This window comes from Desmodus rotundus, chromosome 1 (genome assembly GCF_022682495.2).
Source record: "Desmodus rotundus isolate HL8 chromosome 1, HLdesRot8A.1, whole genome shotgun sequence".
Taxonomy (NCBI): Eukaryota; Metazoa; Chordata; class Mammalia; order Chiroptera; family Phyllostomidae; genus Desmodus; species Desmodus rotundus.
This window is the reverse complement of record NC_071387.1, coordinates 36,015,530-36,032,975: the sequence shown is the minus strand read 5'-3', so window position 1 is coordinate 36,032,975 and position 17,446 is coordinate 36,015,530. Positions and strand designations below refer to the sequence as shown.

Below are 17,446 nucleotides of genomic sequence, written 5' to 3'. Positions count from 1 at the left end.
CTTTCTTGACCAAAAAAAAAAAAAAAAAAAAAATTAATACAATTTGCCTCTCCTACCTCAAGAGGTGATCAAGACTTAGAATACCTTCAGGATAACTTAAGGTAATAGTGAGTAGATTGGGTTTTGAGAAACCAATTGCTTATTGATTGACATTGAGAAGATAAATTAACTATTTTTGTGTGTACTGGAGCAATTAGTTGGTAATTTACACCTGTAATTAAATGAGTGTCCTGGGTATTATGTTCCCAGGACATCAGCAGCTTGAATTTACTACATTGATTATTGTAGAGCTCCATTAATTTTTCTGAAAATAATTGGTTGGGTGGGCAGTGAGGCAAAAGGGTGGGCGGTGGTGACCGTCTCTAATAAATAATAATAGATGTTTAAAATAAAAATTAGGTGAGGACGAACAAAGTAGCAAAACTGTTTGTTTAGGAGGTAGGTGTGTTTATTCTCTGGTTTAAGCCTGTACCCTTTTGGATGCATCTCTTCATCCTCCTCCTCATCTTCATTTCTGAGAGAATTCTGCTCAACGGTGACCTGCTCTTCGCCCTGAAAATCAGACATTGAAGCAGAGACACAATGATGAGAATCCTGGGCATAATGGACTCTGATCTCCCTGGCTTGGCAAACAACTTTCAAAATGTCCTTTTAAGTTACTATAGAGAAGATAGCTCCTATTAGACATTTTCCTCCCTAATACACACACACACACACACACACACACACACACACCTTTTCTCTCCCTTTTCTTCCAAAGAAGTTGTTGGTATTTTTTCCTTTTGTTTAGAGAACAGACTCATTCTTATCTCTGCATTTACATCTCGTGTGTCTATTGTAATCATTCAACTCCAGCTCTGTTTCAGGAAAGTGCCAGATGAAGTTAATGCTAGAGGCTGCACAAACCCCCTATACACTCAGCCAGCCCTGGTTTCCAAAGGATGGAGACCACGGCTGGTGCTATATTCCTGGCAGCCCAAGGCTTGGTCTGCAGGTGTGAACACTAGCTCAGCATCTTCAAGAGCTTATAAACTTCCCCTTGGGAACTAGGCTCCTTCTATCAGTTGGGCTAAAGGGAAATATTTCCCTTCCTCAGCTAAACCTTGTTCTAGTTAATGAGTGAAGTGTGTACATACCTGGGTCAGTTTTTCATGGATAATCTTTCTGGGTACCATTTGAGCTCAATATCCATAACCTGTCCTGTCCTCGGGATGGTGTAGAGGATTTCCTATCTCCTTCCTCTCTGCAATAGTGTCTAAAATGCTATAATAAGCAATGGTGAGGGAAGGGGGGAAGTATGCAGGTGTGGCGTGGTTCTGAACATGCTCTGAGAGATATAAGGCCAAATCTCAGCTTCTGTTTTCTGTCACGTTCCATGTGGCCATTGGTTCTTTTTACTTCAACAGAACTCAGAGAAATAAGCCATTAGCATATCTCTGAGCTGGAAGGATCCACAAGGATCATGGAGTCCTTTGATGCCAAACTGACCTGTACTTCCAACTCAGAGTACCTTCCTTTTCTGGGCTGGACCTCAGGAACTAGGGCGGTGAGAGGATAACTGCAGTAAAGACCAGCTGAGTCCAAGCTACAGGTGCAGGGGGCAGGGGCAGAGATGACCCTTATTCGTATTTTTCCCACCTAACACTTAGCTTGGCCAATGTTAATTTTGGTAAATATTCAATTTAAATGATTATTATTTTTACAGTGAAATTGCCCCAAGTAACCTACTATCTGTGGAATGTCAAGCATCACTATTGTTTTCTTTTTTGCCCCCAACCCTTTCCTGTCTTTAAAACAAAGTAACACAAAATGACAACACCAACAACAAAGTCTTCTTGATCCCAGACATGGGACATCTGCCTTCCTTCCCTTCCTTCACAGCCAAGCCACTTGGAAGAGCTGCCCCTCCCTTTAGTGGCCACTCCCTCACATCCTGCTGGCTCAGCCCTCTGGGAGCAGCCTGTACTGAGCTGCCTTCTGCCAAGGCCCCTCAAGGACCATTGTTACCAAATCCAACAGCTACTTCTCAGTCCTCACATTCCTGTTCACAATAGTAAAGTGCCTAATTTTTTGTTTTTGATATGTTTTATGAAACAATTTAAAGAGACTTTTTAGAGCAGTTACAGGTTCACAGCAAAATAGTGGGGAAGGTACCGAGATTTCCCATATACTCCCTGCTCCCTTCCCCCCCTCCCATTATTGACTTCTCTCACCAGAGTGGTGCTTTTGTTATAATCAATAAATCTACAAAGTCCATAGTTTACATTAGGGTTCACTCTTGGTGTTGACCAAGAAAAATTCTGACACGCCCTAAATTAAGTTATAGCAGGCTGGACGGCGGGAAGAAGAGACAAGAAGTTAAACAGTTAACAGAGTCCAGGGCAGAAATCAGCAAAGGACAGTTCACATTCCTGAATGTGTGCTGAAACTTTGAACCAACTTCCAGGCAGCTATTTGGGCTCTTGTCTGAAGAGAAGAGCTGGCTACCAGGCACCACCGCATCTCCTACTCACGCAGTTTCTGGACTGTTGCCCGCAATCGATCCAACCACAGCGAACACGTCTTCCTTATGGACTATGCACCTATTCCAGAATTTTCTTCACCTCACCTTCTCCTCCCCCCTTGTCTATAGCCAATGTACATTCTTTTAAAATGACTTTCATCTTTCTTCCCCAAGTTCACTCTATAGGAGAGCCCCACTCAGCGCCCTCAGGACAGCGGTCATGCTGTCTTGTCCATCAGGTTCTGCTCTTGGTGGTTTGGTCTGCGTGCCCCAGGACCGGGTCCTTTTTGGGCTAGCATGTGGCTCAACAAACCCCTTCTTTCAGAAAAATCTTTTGGCAGTGAAGGTTTTTGTTTAACGGTGCTTTACATTCTGTGGGTTTGGAGAAGCATTGAATAACATGTATCAACCATTCTAGCATCGTACCGAGTAGTTTCACTGCCTTAAAAATCCTTTGTGCCTAGTCATCCTCCCTCCCCTCTTGGCAACCACTGACCTTTTTGCTGCCTCCACAGTTTCCCTTTTCCAGAAGGTCACATAGTTGCAGTCATACACTAGGAAGCCATTTCAATTGGCTTCTTTCACTTACTGATGTGCATTTAATGTTCCCCTGTGTCTTTTCATGACTTGACAAGTCATTTGTTTCTAGCGCTGAAGAATATTCCATTGTCTGGATAGACCACAGTCCACTGAACCATTCACCCACTGAAAGGCATACTGGTTGCTTCCAAGTTTCGGCGATTATGAACAAAGCTATAAACACCCATGTGCAGGTTTTGCGTGGACAGAAGTCTTGCTTTCTCTTTTTCTGTTGTTGAATGATATTCAGTGAAATGAACACGTTTTACAATATAGTAAATGAAACAGATAGTAATAATATGTGTAGCATGATCCCAGTACAGGTACCACGTGCATGTACTTGCCCTAAAAGGCCTTATTAGGAGATGTTAGGCACTGATTTTTCCTGAAATGACAGGTTACTTTTTTGTGTTCTGGATTTTGCTGCAATAATTTTCCAGAATTGTTTTTCTCCTTTAAACAAGTTATGCTTTTTATCATGAGAATAACTTTTCCCCTCAATAAATGGGCACCCAGAATTTCTAAAAAATAAAAAATAAAATAAAATAGAAAGATGACCGATGTGGAGAATTTGCTCACGTTTTAGCAGCAGCAGGCTTTCTTCACGTGGGATCCTACCCAGAATTCAATACATAAAGAAATGGAAGTGGCATCCTGGGGGAGAGCTTCAGCCTGCTGTGTAACTTAGGAGTCACTGAGGAGCCCTTGGGCCCAATGGACACGGTTTCGGAGCCATATCTTAGAACCTTTCTCATCTGCCTCATTTACCTTAAAACTGAAATGCTTTTGTTTAGGCCAGTGTTTTCTGCACAGGACAGAGCTTGCAATCTGCAGCAATGACGTGTCAGAGAACCCGGGGTGCTCTCTCTGCCAGAGAACTAACTCTGAGAACAGGTATATACACACAAAACCATCATATGGGCACGCATGTTTTCTTCATGACTCTGCCTTACAAAGTCTAGTTACCATTTAACTCATTCTTCTGGGTACCAGCTGAGCTCCCTGCTTTCTGTCCCCACAGCTCTCAAGGGCCTGTTCACTGGTTACCATGGTGATAAACTCACTCAAGGATCTCTGGTCGTACCTGTTTGGCATTGACATGTTCTTGGTTTTGCACAACTCTGCTCCGTAAGGAGTCATTTCCTGATGTGTTCTGGTCTTCGTGAATGTCTTCTTCATTCTAGAAACAAAGTACAGTTGAAAAAATAAAATTTCAGAGCCCCCCCAAGAAATCTTGTTTCAGAATGGCGCCTTAGAAGCCGTCTTTCTTTTTATTAAATTTATTGGGATGGCATTGGATAGTAAGATTAGTTAGGTTTCAAGTGTATATTTCTGTGATACGTGTATAGTGCATTGTGTGCCCACCACTCAAAGTCATATCGTCTTCCATCACCGTGTATTTGACCCCCTTTACCGTATACCACACTCCCCCACACGCCATCCCTCTGGTAACCACCATACTGCTGTCTGTGTCTATGAGTTGTTGTTTGTCTGTTCATTTGTAGCTTTCAGTTTTATATCCCACATGTGAGTGAAATCATATGGTTCTTAACTTTTTCAGTCTGACATTTCTCTTAGCATAATATTCTCAAGGTCCATCCATGTTTTTACAAGTGGCAGCATTTTATCTCTTCTTATGGCCGAGTAGTATTCCATTGTGTGTGTGTGTGAGTGTGTATGACACATCTTCTTTATCCAATCACATATTGAAGGACATTTTAGTTGTTTCCCTATCTCCACCACTGTGAATAATGCTGCAATAAACATAGGGGTGCATATCTCTTTGCAAATAAATATTTTAAAATTTTTCAGGTAGATACCCAGAAGAGGGGTTGATGGGTCATATAGTAACTCTATTTTTAATTTTTTGAGGAATCTCCATACAGCTTTCCATACTGGCTGTACAAGTTTACATTTCTACCAGCAGTGAGTGAGGGTTCCTTTTTCTTCACAATCTCTCCAGCACTTGTTATTACTTGTCCTGTTGACAATAGCCATTCTAACCGGTGTGAGGTGGTATCTCATTGTAGTTTTGATTTGCATTTCCCTATAGCTAGTGAAGTGGTGCATCTTTTCATACTTCTCTTGGCCATTTATGTATCTTCCTGGGAGCAGTGTCTGTTCAGGTCCTCTGCCCATTTTTTAACTGGATGTTTGTTTGTTGGGTGTTGAGTTATATGAGTTCTTTATATATTTTGGACATTAACTCCTTCTTGGAGCTGTTGTTTGAATCTTCTCTCATTTGGTTGCTGCCTTTTTGTTTTGTTGGCAGTTTCTTTTGCTATGCAAAAGCTTTACACTTTGATATAGTTCCATTTATTTACTTTTGCTTCTACTTCCCTTGCCTTTGGGGTCAAATTCATTAAAGACCAAGGTCCATAAGTTTAGTGTCTGTGTTTTCTTTTTATATAATTTATTGTTTCAGGTCTTATATTTAGGTCTTTGACCATTTTGAGGTTTTTGCATATGAGGGACAACAGCACCCTAGGGATAGGGTGACAAAGATGAGGTGTTTAAATGAGTCAGCTGATTAAAGAACGAACCAGTGAATCTTGGCTCGTGAAGAGACAGATGATTTTTGTTTTGTCTTGTTCTGATAGAAAAGATTGCTGTGGTCCAACTTGAGGAAGAGAGAAAGGAAGGCAGTTGCCGCACTCTGGGCCATATACTTTTCGAATAAGCAGAACTGAGGCTGAAGGTGAAGGTTTCCAGTCTCCTTTCCCTCACATCACACATGCTTCCAACTTACACAATAAAACAAACTACAGGAAACCATAGGCCAGATCATTTTGTTCATAGGTGTGGGATTTGTGAGATGTCACAACCTGTCTTGTTTGGTTTAAAGCAATCTCTGGTGGTAATGAGAATAAGAAAATGTCTTTTTTTTTGGTGAGGCTGTCTTGATTTTACTTTGAAGAACTGAGTATGGTGTGCTCTTGGAGGGGTTTCCTGACCCCTTAGTGCTGTTTCCAGATGGGACCAACCCTGGTTCATTTCTCTTTACCTTTTTCGAGGGGTCCAAACTTCCTCTCACCTCATCCCAATTTGCCTTTTTAATATGGTACTTCATTCCAAGTGAGGCAACTGACAGGTGAAGAGTGTCAGGTGGGTCCTTATATCTTTTTAGGAAATGTCCCGTCCTAGCACTGTGGGTCGTGACCCTGTCTTTGAGAAAGAACAAGTGCATGACTTTGATTTTAACTTTCGCTCTCTGGCTGGTCCCAAGGACCTAGAATAAATTGCAATTCCAACTTGTGTTGCATTTTCCATTTACTGAAACCCAAGTGTATATAAATATGAATAAAATCTAACTTCCAGTACACACGTGACTGATGCATAAGTCTTTTGCCAAAATGCCCTTTCGTGTTAGTTGTTTAGGTTTTACTTGAGTATAATTCCTTGCGCTCAGCAGACACTAACAATTATTTGTTGAGTTAATGAACCACAGTGATTTATTTTACTGTTACACTAATTGGTACAGCAATGTAGTTCCTCCGGGTATTATCTCCTGTCAGATCTGGTAGGTGGGGGGGATAGGACATATAGAATAGGAAGATGACACAATATTCCTAATTGCTGAAGCTGGCTGAAGGGTACTTAGGGACTCATTGTACTATTCTTACTTTCATGGATGCTGAAAATTTCTTTAATAAAACATTAAAAATAATATCCAGCAAGAGTTGATGGAAAAATGGAACACAGGTAACAGAAGGGGCTGGTGCTCAGGGTCCCTAATTACCAGTAGGACACTGGGAAGGTCACATCTTTGTAAGTTTCAGTCCACCCATCTACAAAGAGTAGTTTTGATTGGATGTTCTTATGGTTCTTTTCAGAATGCTGACATTTTCTGGTTCCATGAGGAGCTTCAGCTTCTTGATGTTGATTATTCCTGCCACCTGGTGGCAGAATCAGAAGCTTCCTGGTAGAACATAAGGATGGAGCCTGGCTTTTAAAGTTAAAGAGGAAGGGGTGTGTGTGGGTGTGTGTATAGGGAGGGGGCAGGGGTGGGGATGGGGTGGCGAGTGGGGCAGAGTGGGCATGAATGTTGACAAAAGTGCATCTGAATGTATTTGGTAACATGTAATGGGATTATTTTACACCTTGGCTTTTTAGTGTTTTCAGGAAGAACAATGCCTCCTATTTGAGGATTTACAACAGAAATAATGGGGGTGTGGTGTGGGTGTTGATTAGAGCCTGAAAAATGACCCTCAAGACTTACGGTTCTCTGCTTCCTTTCAAATTGGAGCCAGTGGGCCTGTAATGGGCTGCTGGTAGTTACTTCTTATTGTTTTTCCCACCTATTGAACAATTCAGATTACTAGATGCCTCAGTCTCCCCTGAACTCCCGAAGGCATGACTGCGCTCTGGGTGCAAGCCTGTCACTCCGCTGGGTGAGTAACAACACTGTGGGCGTTGTGTGTGAACATTTCTAAACAGTTGACAGCCCGCCACTTTTAATTTCTCAGATTAACGTTGGTTGCTGGAGTCCTGAGGCTGGTGATCCAGGATAGAGCCTCCCTCCCGCAAAGGGCAGGCCCTGAGCCAGGAGTGCCTTGTGCCTGGGGTGTTCTCTTTGAAGTTGCGCTTCCCAGCTGCTCAAGCAGCTACAGATCCACAGTGGGTGTTACAGGGGGTACAGGTGGACAGAGGCCCCTTTTTAAAAATTTCTTCATTTACTTTCGAAACCATATTATATCTAGAATATAGGAGATTACCGAAATCACTCGTCCTCCATTTGTGATGTCCCCTTCTACAGAAATTTAGCTGAATACATGGCCACCCAGAATAAAGGCTGTATATCCTGGATTCCCATTTCAGTGAATTCTGGCCAATGAAATATAAATGGAAGTGGTGCCCTGTGTGGGGTGATTCAGGGAGGCTCCATGAGAGGTGACTGGCAGGTACTCTTTATCTCTTTGATCTTCTGTCCTGCTGCCTGGTATGTGGATGGTTCCACTTGGACCAAAAACACAAGGGCCCCATCCCAGTGACGTCAGAGTGGTGAGTTGGGGTGGGAGGACTTCAGTCCCCGGAAGCCATGGGCAATGCTCCCACTCCAGCTCTGTACTACTCACTTCCTGACTTTCAGCTGCAGGAAACAAGCTTCTCTCTTGTCCCTTTTGGGGTTTACTTTTATTTGCACCTGGACTGATGCATACTCACTGGGTTAAATCCTTTAAAGGTTTTGTATTTGATCCTAAGAGGCCTGTGAGATGGGTATTGTGATCTCTCTTTTTACAGACCAGGAAACTAAGACAAAGTAAGTCACTTACTTGACTCAGGTTGCACAACCAGAAACAGCTGAGATGTGATCTGAGCTCAGGCCGTTCAACCTCAGGCCACTTCCTGCCGTGCCCGTAGTAGAGTTTGGCTCTTGGGCCAAAGCCCTTTGGCTTTGGGAATATCTAAAGACATAGTAGTACACCTACAGATTAAATTCCCTTTTGATTAAGAAAGCTTGATTTGAATTCTAGATGTAAAAGACAAGAGCAGAAATGATAGAGGTGGTACAAGATTCCAGAAATGCTTGTGGCCATTTTTGAACTGTGTTTGGGCTTTGGAGGTCATTTCTCAAGCCGGAATTTTTCCAGGCTCACCCTACAGACTGATTGTAAGTAGGCTCTATCCTTAAACAACATGAGTGTGCGCTCCTCCGGCGCTTGTGGACATGTCACGTCTCCATGATGAGTTTGACATTCTCTTTTCTCCCAACCATGTCTGCTCACTCATTCAGTCTCTTCCCACCACTGTGGCCCTGATTTCACAACGTGACTCCCGTCTCTCAGTTTTTGTGGCCAGGATTTCCCTGATGCAGACTCAGCATTACTGTGATAGGAGAGCCTTTCTTCTACCTTCTCTATAGAAAGTGCTGTGGCCTGGCATTGCTCTGAGTGTATGAATGGCTTTGCTGAGGGGGTACAGCTGGGCTTGAGGACTAGGGCAAGAATGGCAACCTACACCCCAGGGAGGTTTTCATCCTGACTGTTGGTGGGACATAGATCATGCAGGCTTATGGAAGATGGAAAAGGCCCAGCAGGCCAATGTGATGAGGACATGAAGCCTGAGGAGTTGCTATAAAGATCTTTAACTGGTTTTAGCACTTGAGACTTCACAGAAAGTTCTGTGAGGTGTTTGATAATATACCTTGGCTGGAAGGCTTTATACCACAGGTGTCAAACACAAGGCCCACGGGCTGAATCCGGCTCTCCACCTTGTTTCTATCTGGCAGCAGCAGCAAGCTCCTTGCCCCTAGTTAAGGAGTAGTTACATTTATACAGTTCTAAAATTACAATCGGCCCTTCGAAGGCAAGTGCGAGGCTGATATGGCCTCTGGTGAAAATGAGTTTGATACCCCTACTTTATACCATTAGAACAGATTTAGATTGGTGGTCAAAGTTGCTTATTTTATTGTGTATGCATGTATCATGTATCTATTCTCTCTCTCTCTCTCTCTCATCATTTGCACACCTCTCTACATCTTTAAACCAATCTTCCTAATGTTCTCCAGGTCCATCAGTGCTGTGCTAAGTGAAATAAACCAGTTGGAGAAAGACAAGTACCATATGATTTCACTCATATGTGGAATCTAATGAACAAACTGAACTAGCAAGCGACATGGATACAGACTGCTAGATGGAGAGCAGGCTGAGAGTTCTGGGACAGGGGTTAGGAGGTGGAGGGATTGAGCAAAAAGGAAAAAGGACTCATGGATGTGGACAACAGTGTGGTAATTGTGGGGGAGAGATGGGTATAAGGGGGACAAATGGCAATGGAAATAATATAATAAAAAATAAACTGTTAAAAATTTAAAAAAGCAATCTTCCTAGAAGCAGTCAACATGGTACATTCTGAGAAGGAGTGATGTCTTAAATGTTGCCATGGATGTCAAAGTCCCAATATCCATGACAAAATTGGGAATGTGATGTCACTTGGACTTGGAACTGTGTAAGTCTATATACTTTACTCACTGGCCTGTTGGGCTAAAAAGCCAGGTACTTTTTCCCCTGTTCTCTGCTGAATACCATGTACCCAGGCATAGAAATGCTTGACACTGTTTTTGAATGAACAGAAAAGATAGTCCTAGAGGCTGCTAATCTGATTATAGCAGCAGCTGAAATAGTGTCTCTGCAACTTAGAGACCAAATGGTCTGCTTTCTCTATTTCTCCAAGAATGTTACCTTATGTTCTAATATTCTAAGCCTTAGGTGCCTAAATAAAGGTGTGAGAAATACATCTTTAATTTTTGTTGTTTTTCTGAGCTTCTTCAAGTGATCTAATCTTTCTGTGGCCATTTCTTTGAACATGGAATGAGACCAGACTAGAGCAACCACCTCAAATAGTACCTTAAAATTCCAAAAGCAACAAAAGAGATTGCAGGGAGTGGCTCAACATACACCTTAGGATGACTGCTTCTTGGAACATTGATAAATTATCCATATTAATAGGTGTTACCTTGTGATAAGATGCTTGGGTTCCATGGTCATACCTGGGTTCAAAGGGAGACTTAATTTTTTGAGGCCCTGTACCCTATTGTAGTGGAATGAAGCATTTAGGACTTGCCTGTGGGGCCACAAGGAGTAAGAGCTCTTTGACTTTTATGTTGATTTTCTGATTTAGTTTGCTGCTTGCTTGCTCGCTCTGGGGCATTCACAGTCTCTTTGTTCTTTATTATTAAAATCTGGCTTTTAAAAGCCAACATCTGTTTTGGAATCTGATCTTTCCAAATTGTTTGAGATTATTACTCCTCTCCTCTTTTTATTTATTTATATTTTTACTTCCAAAATCTACAAATGTTAAGTATCTTAAAGCCATTTCTCTATAACGTTTTCCTCCAAACTGCATGGGCTTTTCCTCGAAGGAGTGCATTTTCAAAGGCCATATTTCAGAAGCCCTGGATCTTTACCTATTTCTCCTGACCTTCTTGGCTCATGTAACCTTCTGACCCAAGTCTTGGGTTTATGAAATATTTTTTTAAATCCTCATCTGGGGACATTTTTTCATTGCTAAAAATGAGAGGAAGGGAGAGAGGAGCACCAATCAGCTGACTCCTGCATGTGCCCCGACCAGGAATTGAACCTGAAACCCTTTGGTTATGGGACAGTGCTCCAACCAACTAAACCACACGGGCCAGGGCTTTGCAATTGTTAATGTGAATTGATGGGCACTGGCTAGATCCTTCCTCCCTGAGATGTTCCTGTTTTTCTTGCTGGCCTGTGTGGGTTTGTAGCGGGTAAGGAGCAGCAGGGCTGTGGGAGGAAGCCACCTGGCAAGCCAGGGCTCCCTGCCACGTGTCCTTGGCACAATTCTCGGTCGCCTCTGAATGCTCTGAGGGGAGCTGTAAATTGGGTGGAACATTCTCCCCTTGTGACCTTTGGGAGCTAAGGGGAAACCGAACCTCTCAGTACAGGAGTGGAAGGAAAAGAGCAAAGTGGCAGAGTTCTGTCTGTGAAGGAGAAAAATGAAAGGTTTGTAATCATCACATTAAAAAAATAAATTTAATCTATGCATTTGCTTCTGTTTTGTTTATTCATTTATTTTGCTTTTTAGATTCCACATATAAGTGAAATCATATGGTATTTGTCTTTCTGACTAATTTCATTTAGCATAATTTTGTCTAGGTCCATCCATGTCATTGCACATGGTAACTTTAATTAAAAACATTTTTAAAAATTATAAAAAATGTAAGTATGCAAATGCTCATAGAATATAGTTTCCATGAGCTTTCTTGAACATACTGTTAGAGGAAGAATGTCAGCCAAACAAATGATAGATGGAGAAGTTATGGCAAAAGGAGAGATGATATGTTTTAACTCTATTTAATGAAGTAAAATCTAAAACATCTCCAGGAACTCTGATTTCAGGACAAATTTTAAACAACATACCCCTGACAGGGTAGAAGAGATGATCAGAAAGAACAGTACCTGAAGGAGAAGGAAAAGAAAAGGTAGATGTAGGGTATGCAGGACCATTTCCTCATCTGTTAATTTCTGGGAGCCAAAAGAGATTATAAGTAGCTGTGTTTAATTTAAGGTAGAAGGATAAACAATACAAGACATGTATTCAGTTAAAATGAAGTGGTGGAAGAGAAAGGAAGAAATTATGGAAGGATGAGAACATGCCAATTTTATGTTACTCATAGTCTTAAGCTGGTTATGAAAGGAACCATTAAAAGAAAACAAATGAAATAAACCAGAAGTCTTCAGCAGAAATCAAACAAAAAAAGGAATGTACAAACCACACAGTGGAAAGATTTTGAAAAAACACAACATAAAATATGATGAGAGGAGCTAAGAACAAACAATCTGGCAAATTGAACATGTATTTGATTAAGTCAGGTAATAAACAAAACACAGTCATACACTGAAGACGACTCAGAGAGGATGACACATGCAGGGGTGATGGTCTTAATCCACCGCGGCTGAGTACACAACAACAACAACCACAACCACCACCACCACCACAACAACAAAAGACAATTAACGTGTCTAAAAAGAAGCAATGGTTGGGATACAATCTCACACTCTGGGAAGCATAGTTATCCAAGCACAAATGGTATAGATTAACATAAGGGAAACACAGGGAGAAATATCTAGAAACACACTTAGAAAGAATTTGAGAGAGCCTTTCAGTCTATGCCAGATCCAATGGGCAAAAGTAAGGATGAGGAAGACCAAAATTACAATGAATAACAGGAATCTAATTAACATCTATTGAACCTATAACCTGAATAGAAAATATATTATGGCCAACACTGCTAGTTGTTCCCAGTATCTCTTCTTCCTCATTTCCTTTAAAAATACAATTCTGAATTTTGGCAGAGCCTAAGATTTCCCAGAATAAAGGTACATTTCCTAATCTCTCTGTGGCTACAATTATGTTCTGCCAGTGTGGTCAAACTGGGGTGCAACTTCTGGGAAATGTCTTCAAGTAGGACAGGTAGTGGAACCTCCAGGCCTCTTTCTGGGTGTTTTAAAATACATAAAATTAAATATATAGGATTAAAAGAAAACCAATTATATTAAAATAGTTATCAAAATAAATAAATTTGTGGTGGAATAGTATATATGCATCTTTATTGATACATTAAAAAAAGAAGGAAAAAACCCAGCAAGTTCCAGTGAGAAGTTCTAATAACTACCTTCATTTAAATGCCTTGGATGTAAATTATATTTTGAGCTATTTGCAACGGATATGAACTCTTTTTACAACTTGTATGCATTAATGCCTTATAGTGAGGGCGCTTTTGCATCTTGCACATTCATTTCAAATTGGGAGTTCTAACTCCTCTTGGTCTGTGGAATGGAATGGACTGGGTCCCTTTCCCCCTCAGGCTTATGTGGAAGTCCTGCCCTTCCTTCACCCACATTCATCTCTTAGTTATGATATTACTATAAATAGATACATCTGGGAGAATATGGATCTTTTTTCTTATTTGTAATTGGATATCTTGATTTCCACTTATGGATCTGTCCATAAATCTATTAGTGGGGGAAATAAAATAATACCCAGGAATAAAGGTCTTAGCATCCTTTTCACATAGATTCTTGAAATAGATAGCAAATTAGTGATGTTTAAGTATTCTGCTTAACTGTCTCTGAGGCTCTTCCATTGCATTCATCAGAGTCCAGGGTTATATTTAGAAGGTGAAATGCAAATTAACTTCCAATGTAAGTCTGGTGCCAGACCAGATAGGCTCATGCAGGCCGAACACTAGTGGTTGCTGCATGAAATGTCCACTTGATGACGCCACTCCATCAAGACTGTAAGACACAGTGGCCATGAAGGATAATGCCTGGCCCAGCTTTTTTTTTTTTTTTTTGCCCAACTTCTGATCATGGCAGTATGTTGGCTCTGGAAACAGAAACCTGATTAAAAACATTAATATGCTAACCGATGGTCTCAATTTTATATACTGTAAATGTTTACTTCACATGTTGTCTAGATTGGTTATATCTAATAAAAAATTCAATCCTTGTCAATTCTGAGATTGCTGGCCAAGTTTGGGACAAATTGAGTACCAAGAAGTCAAAAATATGAGTAAAATGTCTGCAACTTGTGTCAAAGTCCATGGATTGATGGAGGGATGGATAGAGAGAGGGTAGCACAGATGAGTAAATATGTGAGAAAGCAAGTACAGCAAAATGTTAATTGTAGAATGCAGGTGGTGGGTTTATAGGTGCTCACTGTGAAATTCTTCCAACTTTTCTGTATGTTTGAAAAAAATTTTTTTAAAGATTTTATTTATTTATTTTTAGAGAGAGGGGAAAGGAGGGAGAAGGAGGAGAGAAACAGAGATGTGAGAGAGAAACATCGATCAGTTTCCTCTCGTACTTGTCCTGACTGGGGACAGAACCCACGACCCGGGCATATGCCCTGACTGGGAGTCCATCTGGCAGCCTTTTGCTTTCCACGATGACACCCAACCAACTGAGCCGCATCAGTCAGGGCTGTATGTTTGAAAATTTTTCATAATAAAATGTTGGGAGAAATAGATAATGTTGATAGTTGGTTATAAAATGTTGATTCAATAGGATGTTTGTCTCTGATACTCCAAAAGAGAGCACAAGATGAAAAGAGGGAAACCTGTTCTTTTTCAAAAGAATATGAGGTAAGGAATATTGAAGAAATGAAAAAAATCACTATTTTACAGATCCAAAAGTAGTAATTGACTTAGAAAATGATCATCAATGGATGCTAAAACCATTGGGTGAAGTGCATTGGGAAACTGGATATTCACATAGCCTTGAAGTCTCACCCCCTCGGATTCCTTACTCATTAGAAGAGAGAGAAGTGTACCTCTATAAAAGAGTGGTCTGCTCAGCGCCACCCTAACCTGCTCATTACCAATAGATGAATTCAATTCCTCCAGATGCACATGTGTATATTTCTTTATTTCCTTTCTACATGTGGAGTCTTTAGAGCTTGGGGCTAGCTGAAAGTCACATGAAAGTAGAATTGTACACTCCATGACATCACTGACCTTCTCCTGCTGGGTTGACTTTCACTCTTACTGTAGCTCTTGATATTTGTGTTGATAATTTGTGTTTGGTAAGGTGTGATTCTTTAAGTCTGGCTCTAATTTCCTGTGATTGCTTCTTGCCTTTCTTTGACTTAGCCTGACATGTTTAAATAGAGAAAACACTTCCGTAAGAACTTCTACTGTATGTTTGGGAGGGAGAATACTAGAACAAAGCCTCAGGACATCCAGTGAGAAGCTAATCCTAACAGTAATGATGTGGCAGTGATGGGACTTTTTACTCTGGGCCAGGTACAGGCACAGTAAGTACTTTGTGCTTCTCTACATACTACCTTACTTGATCCCTCCTTCCCTTGATTCTCTAACATTTGCATCTTTATTGATTTTTTATTGCCCTGAAGCCAAGAATTCATATATTAGCATCTTTTCTCCTCCCATTAAAAACCAATCTTCTTTCTGCCCTTACTGGTTGTTATGGTCTTAATGTTTGTGTCCCACCAAATTCATTACGTTGCAATTCTAACCCCAAAGATGATGGTATTAGACGGTTGGGCCTTTGCAAGTTGCTTAAGTCCTGATGGTAGAACCCTCATGAGTAGGATTAGTGCTTTTATGAAAGAAACCACACAAAGACCCCTAACCACTTCCACCAGGCAAGAGCACAGTGAGAAGGTGCTGGCTGTGAACTAGGAAGAAGGCCCTCATGAGACTGCAACCATGCTGGCCTTGATCTTAGATTTCCAGGCTCCTGAACTGTGAGAAATGAATTTCTGTGAGTCTATGATATTTTGTTACAGCAGCCTGAATGGACTAAGATGCAGTTCTATATATGACCTCATATTCACTCTACATCCCATTCCAGTATAGCTTCCACTCCTATCATGCTATGGAAATCACCCTTGTCAAAGTCATCAATGGTTTCCATTTCCCTAAATCCAGTTTTTATTTTATTAGTGGACCACTCCCTCCTTGAAATACTTTTGTCCCTGACTTCTGTGATAACGTATTTTGCTAGTTTCTTCCTACCACCTGTTCTCCATTTCCTGTATGGTATCAACCTCTTCACTCACCAGTTCCTTGGGGCTCTGTTCTTAGAGAGTTTAGGAAAAAAGTTGTCCACCATAAATTACACAATTGATCATTTAATTATAGCCATAATAAGGACTATTTAAAAAGTTCAAGGTACTACTTTTACGGGTTAATTAGAATAAACTTGTCTGTGTCTGACTTTCCAAAGATACAGTCCATTTAGTCATGGGGGGAACTTACCAACAAAACATCTTCCTATAGTTGAGGGAAAAAAAAATGAAGAAACAAATATAAAATCTCTTTGAATCTATTAATTTTTCTTAGTCTCATTTCCTTCTCTGATTTGTTTTTAGTAGGCAAGTCTCCCTTCCCCACATCTGGCTTTTTTTTTTTTTTTTTTTTTTAGAAATTCACCTTTGCCCTCCCTTTCCTACTTCCTCCTTAATGAGAGCTCTTTTATCATTTCCACATATAGTAGAGCGAGTGCCTGGAACATTACAGACTACCTCTTACTTTCACCTGTGCTTTCTAAATTCTTCCCCCTCTACTTCTTTGTTCCCTGTTCTCTGACCGAAAGACCTCATGTTCTGCAAGGGAATGAGGAAGTGGACATGTGGGTTAACAGGAAGCCCAACATTTTGCTGGCTTTGTGTGCCTTTGTCTCTTTCCCCTTCCTTGTTACATTCAATATACCTTGTAACTAGACCTTTGTTCCCCACCTGCTTCGCCTGCATGGGTCTGCCCTCAGTTAAGCAATTCTTTATTTTAAATCTCCATGGCTGCACAAGTTAGACCGGTGTTCTCTAACCAACTTTCTCCCTGCAAATGTTCCTGAACCCATGAATTTCGGTAGACGAGAAACTCAGGATGCGATAACTTGAATTAGAAAAATAAAAAATTCTTCAAAAGCTAGAAAGAGAGGGACACTGACAGGGAAATCAGACCCATCAGGGGACAACTGCACAACTTCATAGGTTGCGCTATTTGGACCTTTGGTATGTTCCTGGAGTTGAGAAAAATCAGGAGGGTCAGGGAGCTGGAGAGTCAAACAGGTGAGAAAGTATGTTTGTCTTGGCCACTTCGGATTATGGCTAACACTTCCTCATGGTATGAGGAGCCTTGCCTCACATTAATGAGTGACTTTCTGGTCGTGTTTCACAGAAGAGTTTATACCATTACTTAAGTTACAGAACCTTCTAATCTGGCAGGCTAGTTTTTCCTGGAATGTTCCCGAGTCCACAGAGAGTATAGAAATTTGGCTTTAACCCTAAACATACCGTGGGTTTTGGATTCTTGGGACCAGGATTTTGAAATTAGCAAAGTACCTTGAGGTAAATCAGAACTGACTGGACTCTATT

General features: G+C 41.0%; 1 protein-coding gene across 1 annotated transcript in view; it reads right to left on the bottom strand.

Moving 5' to 3' along the window:
- SLC28A3 (solute carrier family 28 member 3) overlaps positions 1-17,446 on the bottom strand; it is a 53,911-nt gene that overhangs the window by 25,673 nt on the left and 10,792 nt on the right. Inside the window, exons 2-3 of the mRNA XM_024559994.3 lie at positions 4,167-4,262; positions 473-552 (exon numbers count right to left, since the gene is read on the bottom strand). Coding sequence (XP_024415762.3) covers positions 473-552; positions 4,167-4,262 — 176 coding nt within the window. The remainder of the gene's footprint in view (positions 1-472; positions 553-4,166; positions 4,263-17,446) is intronic.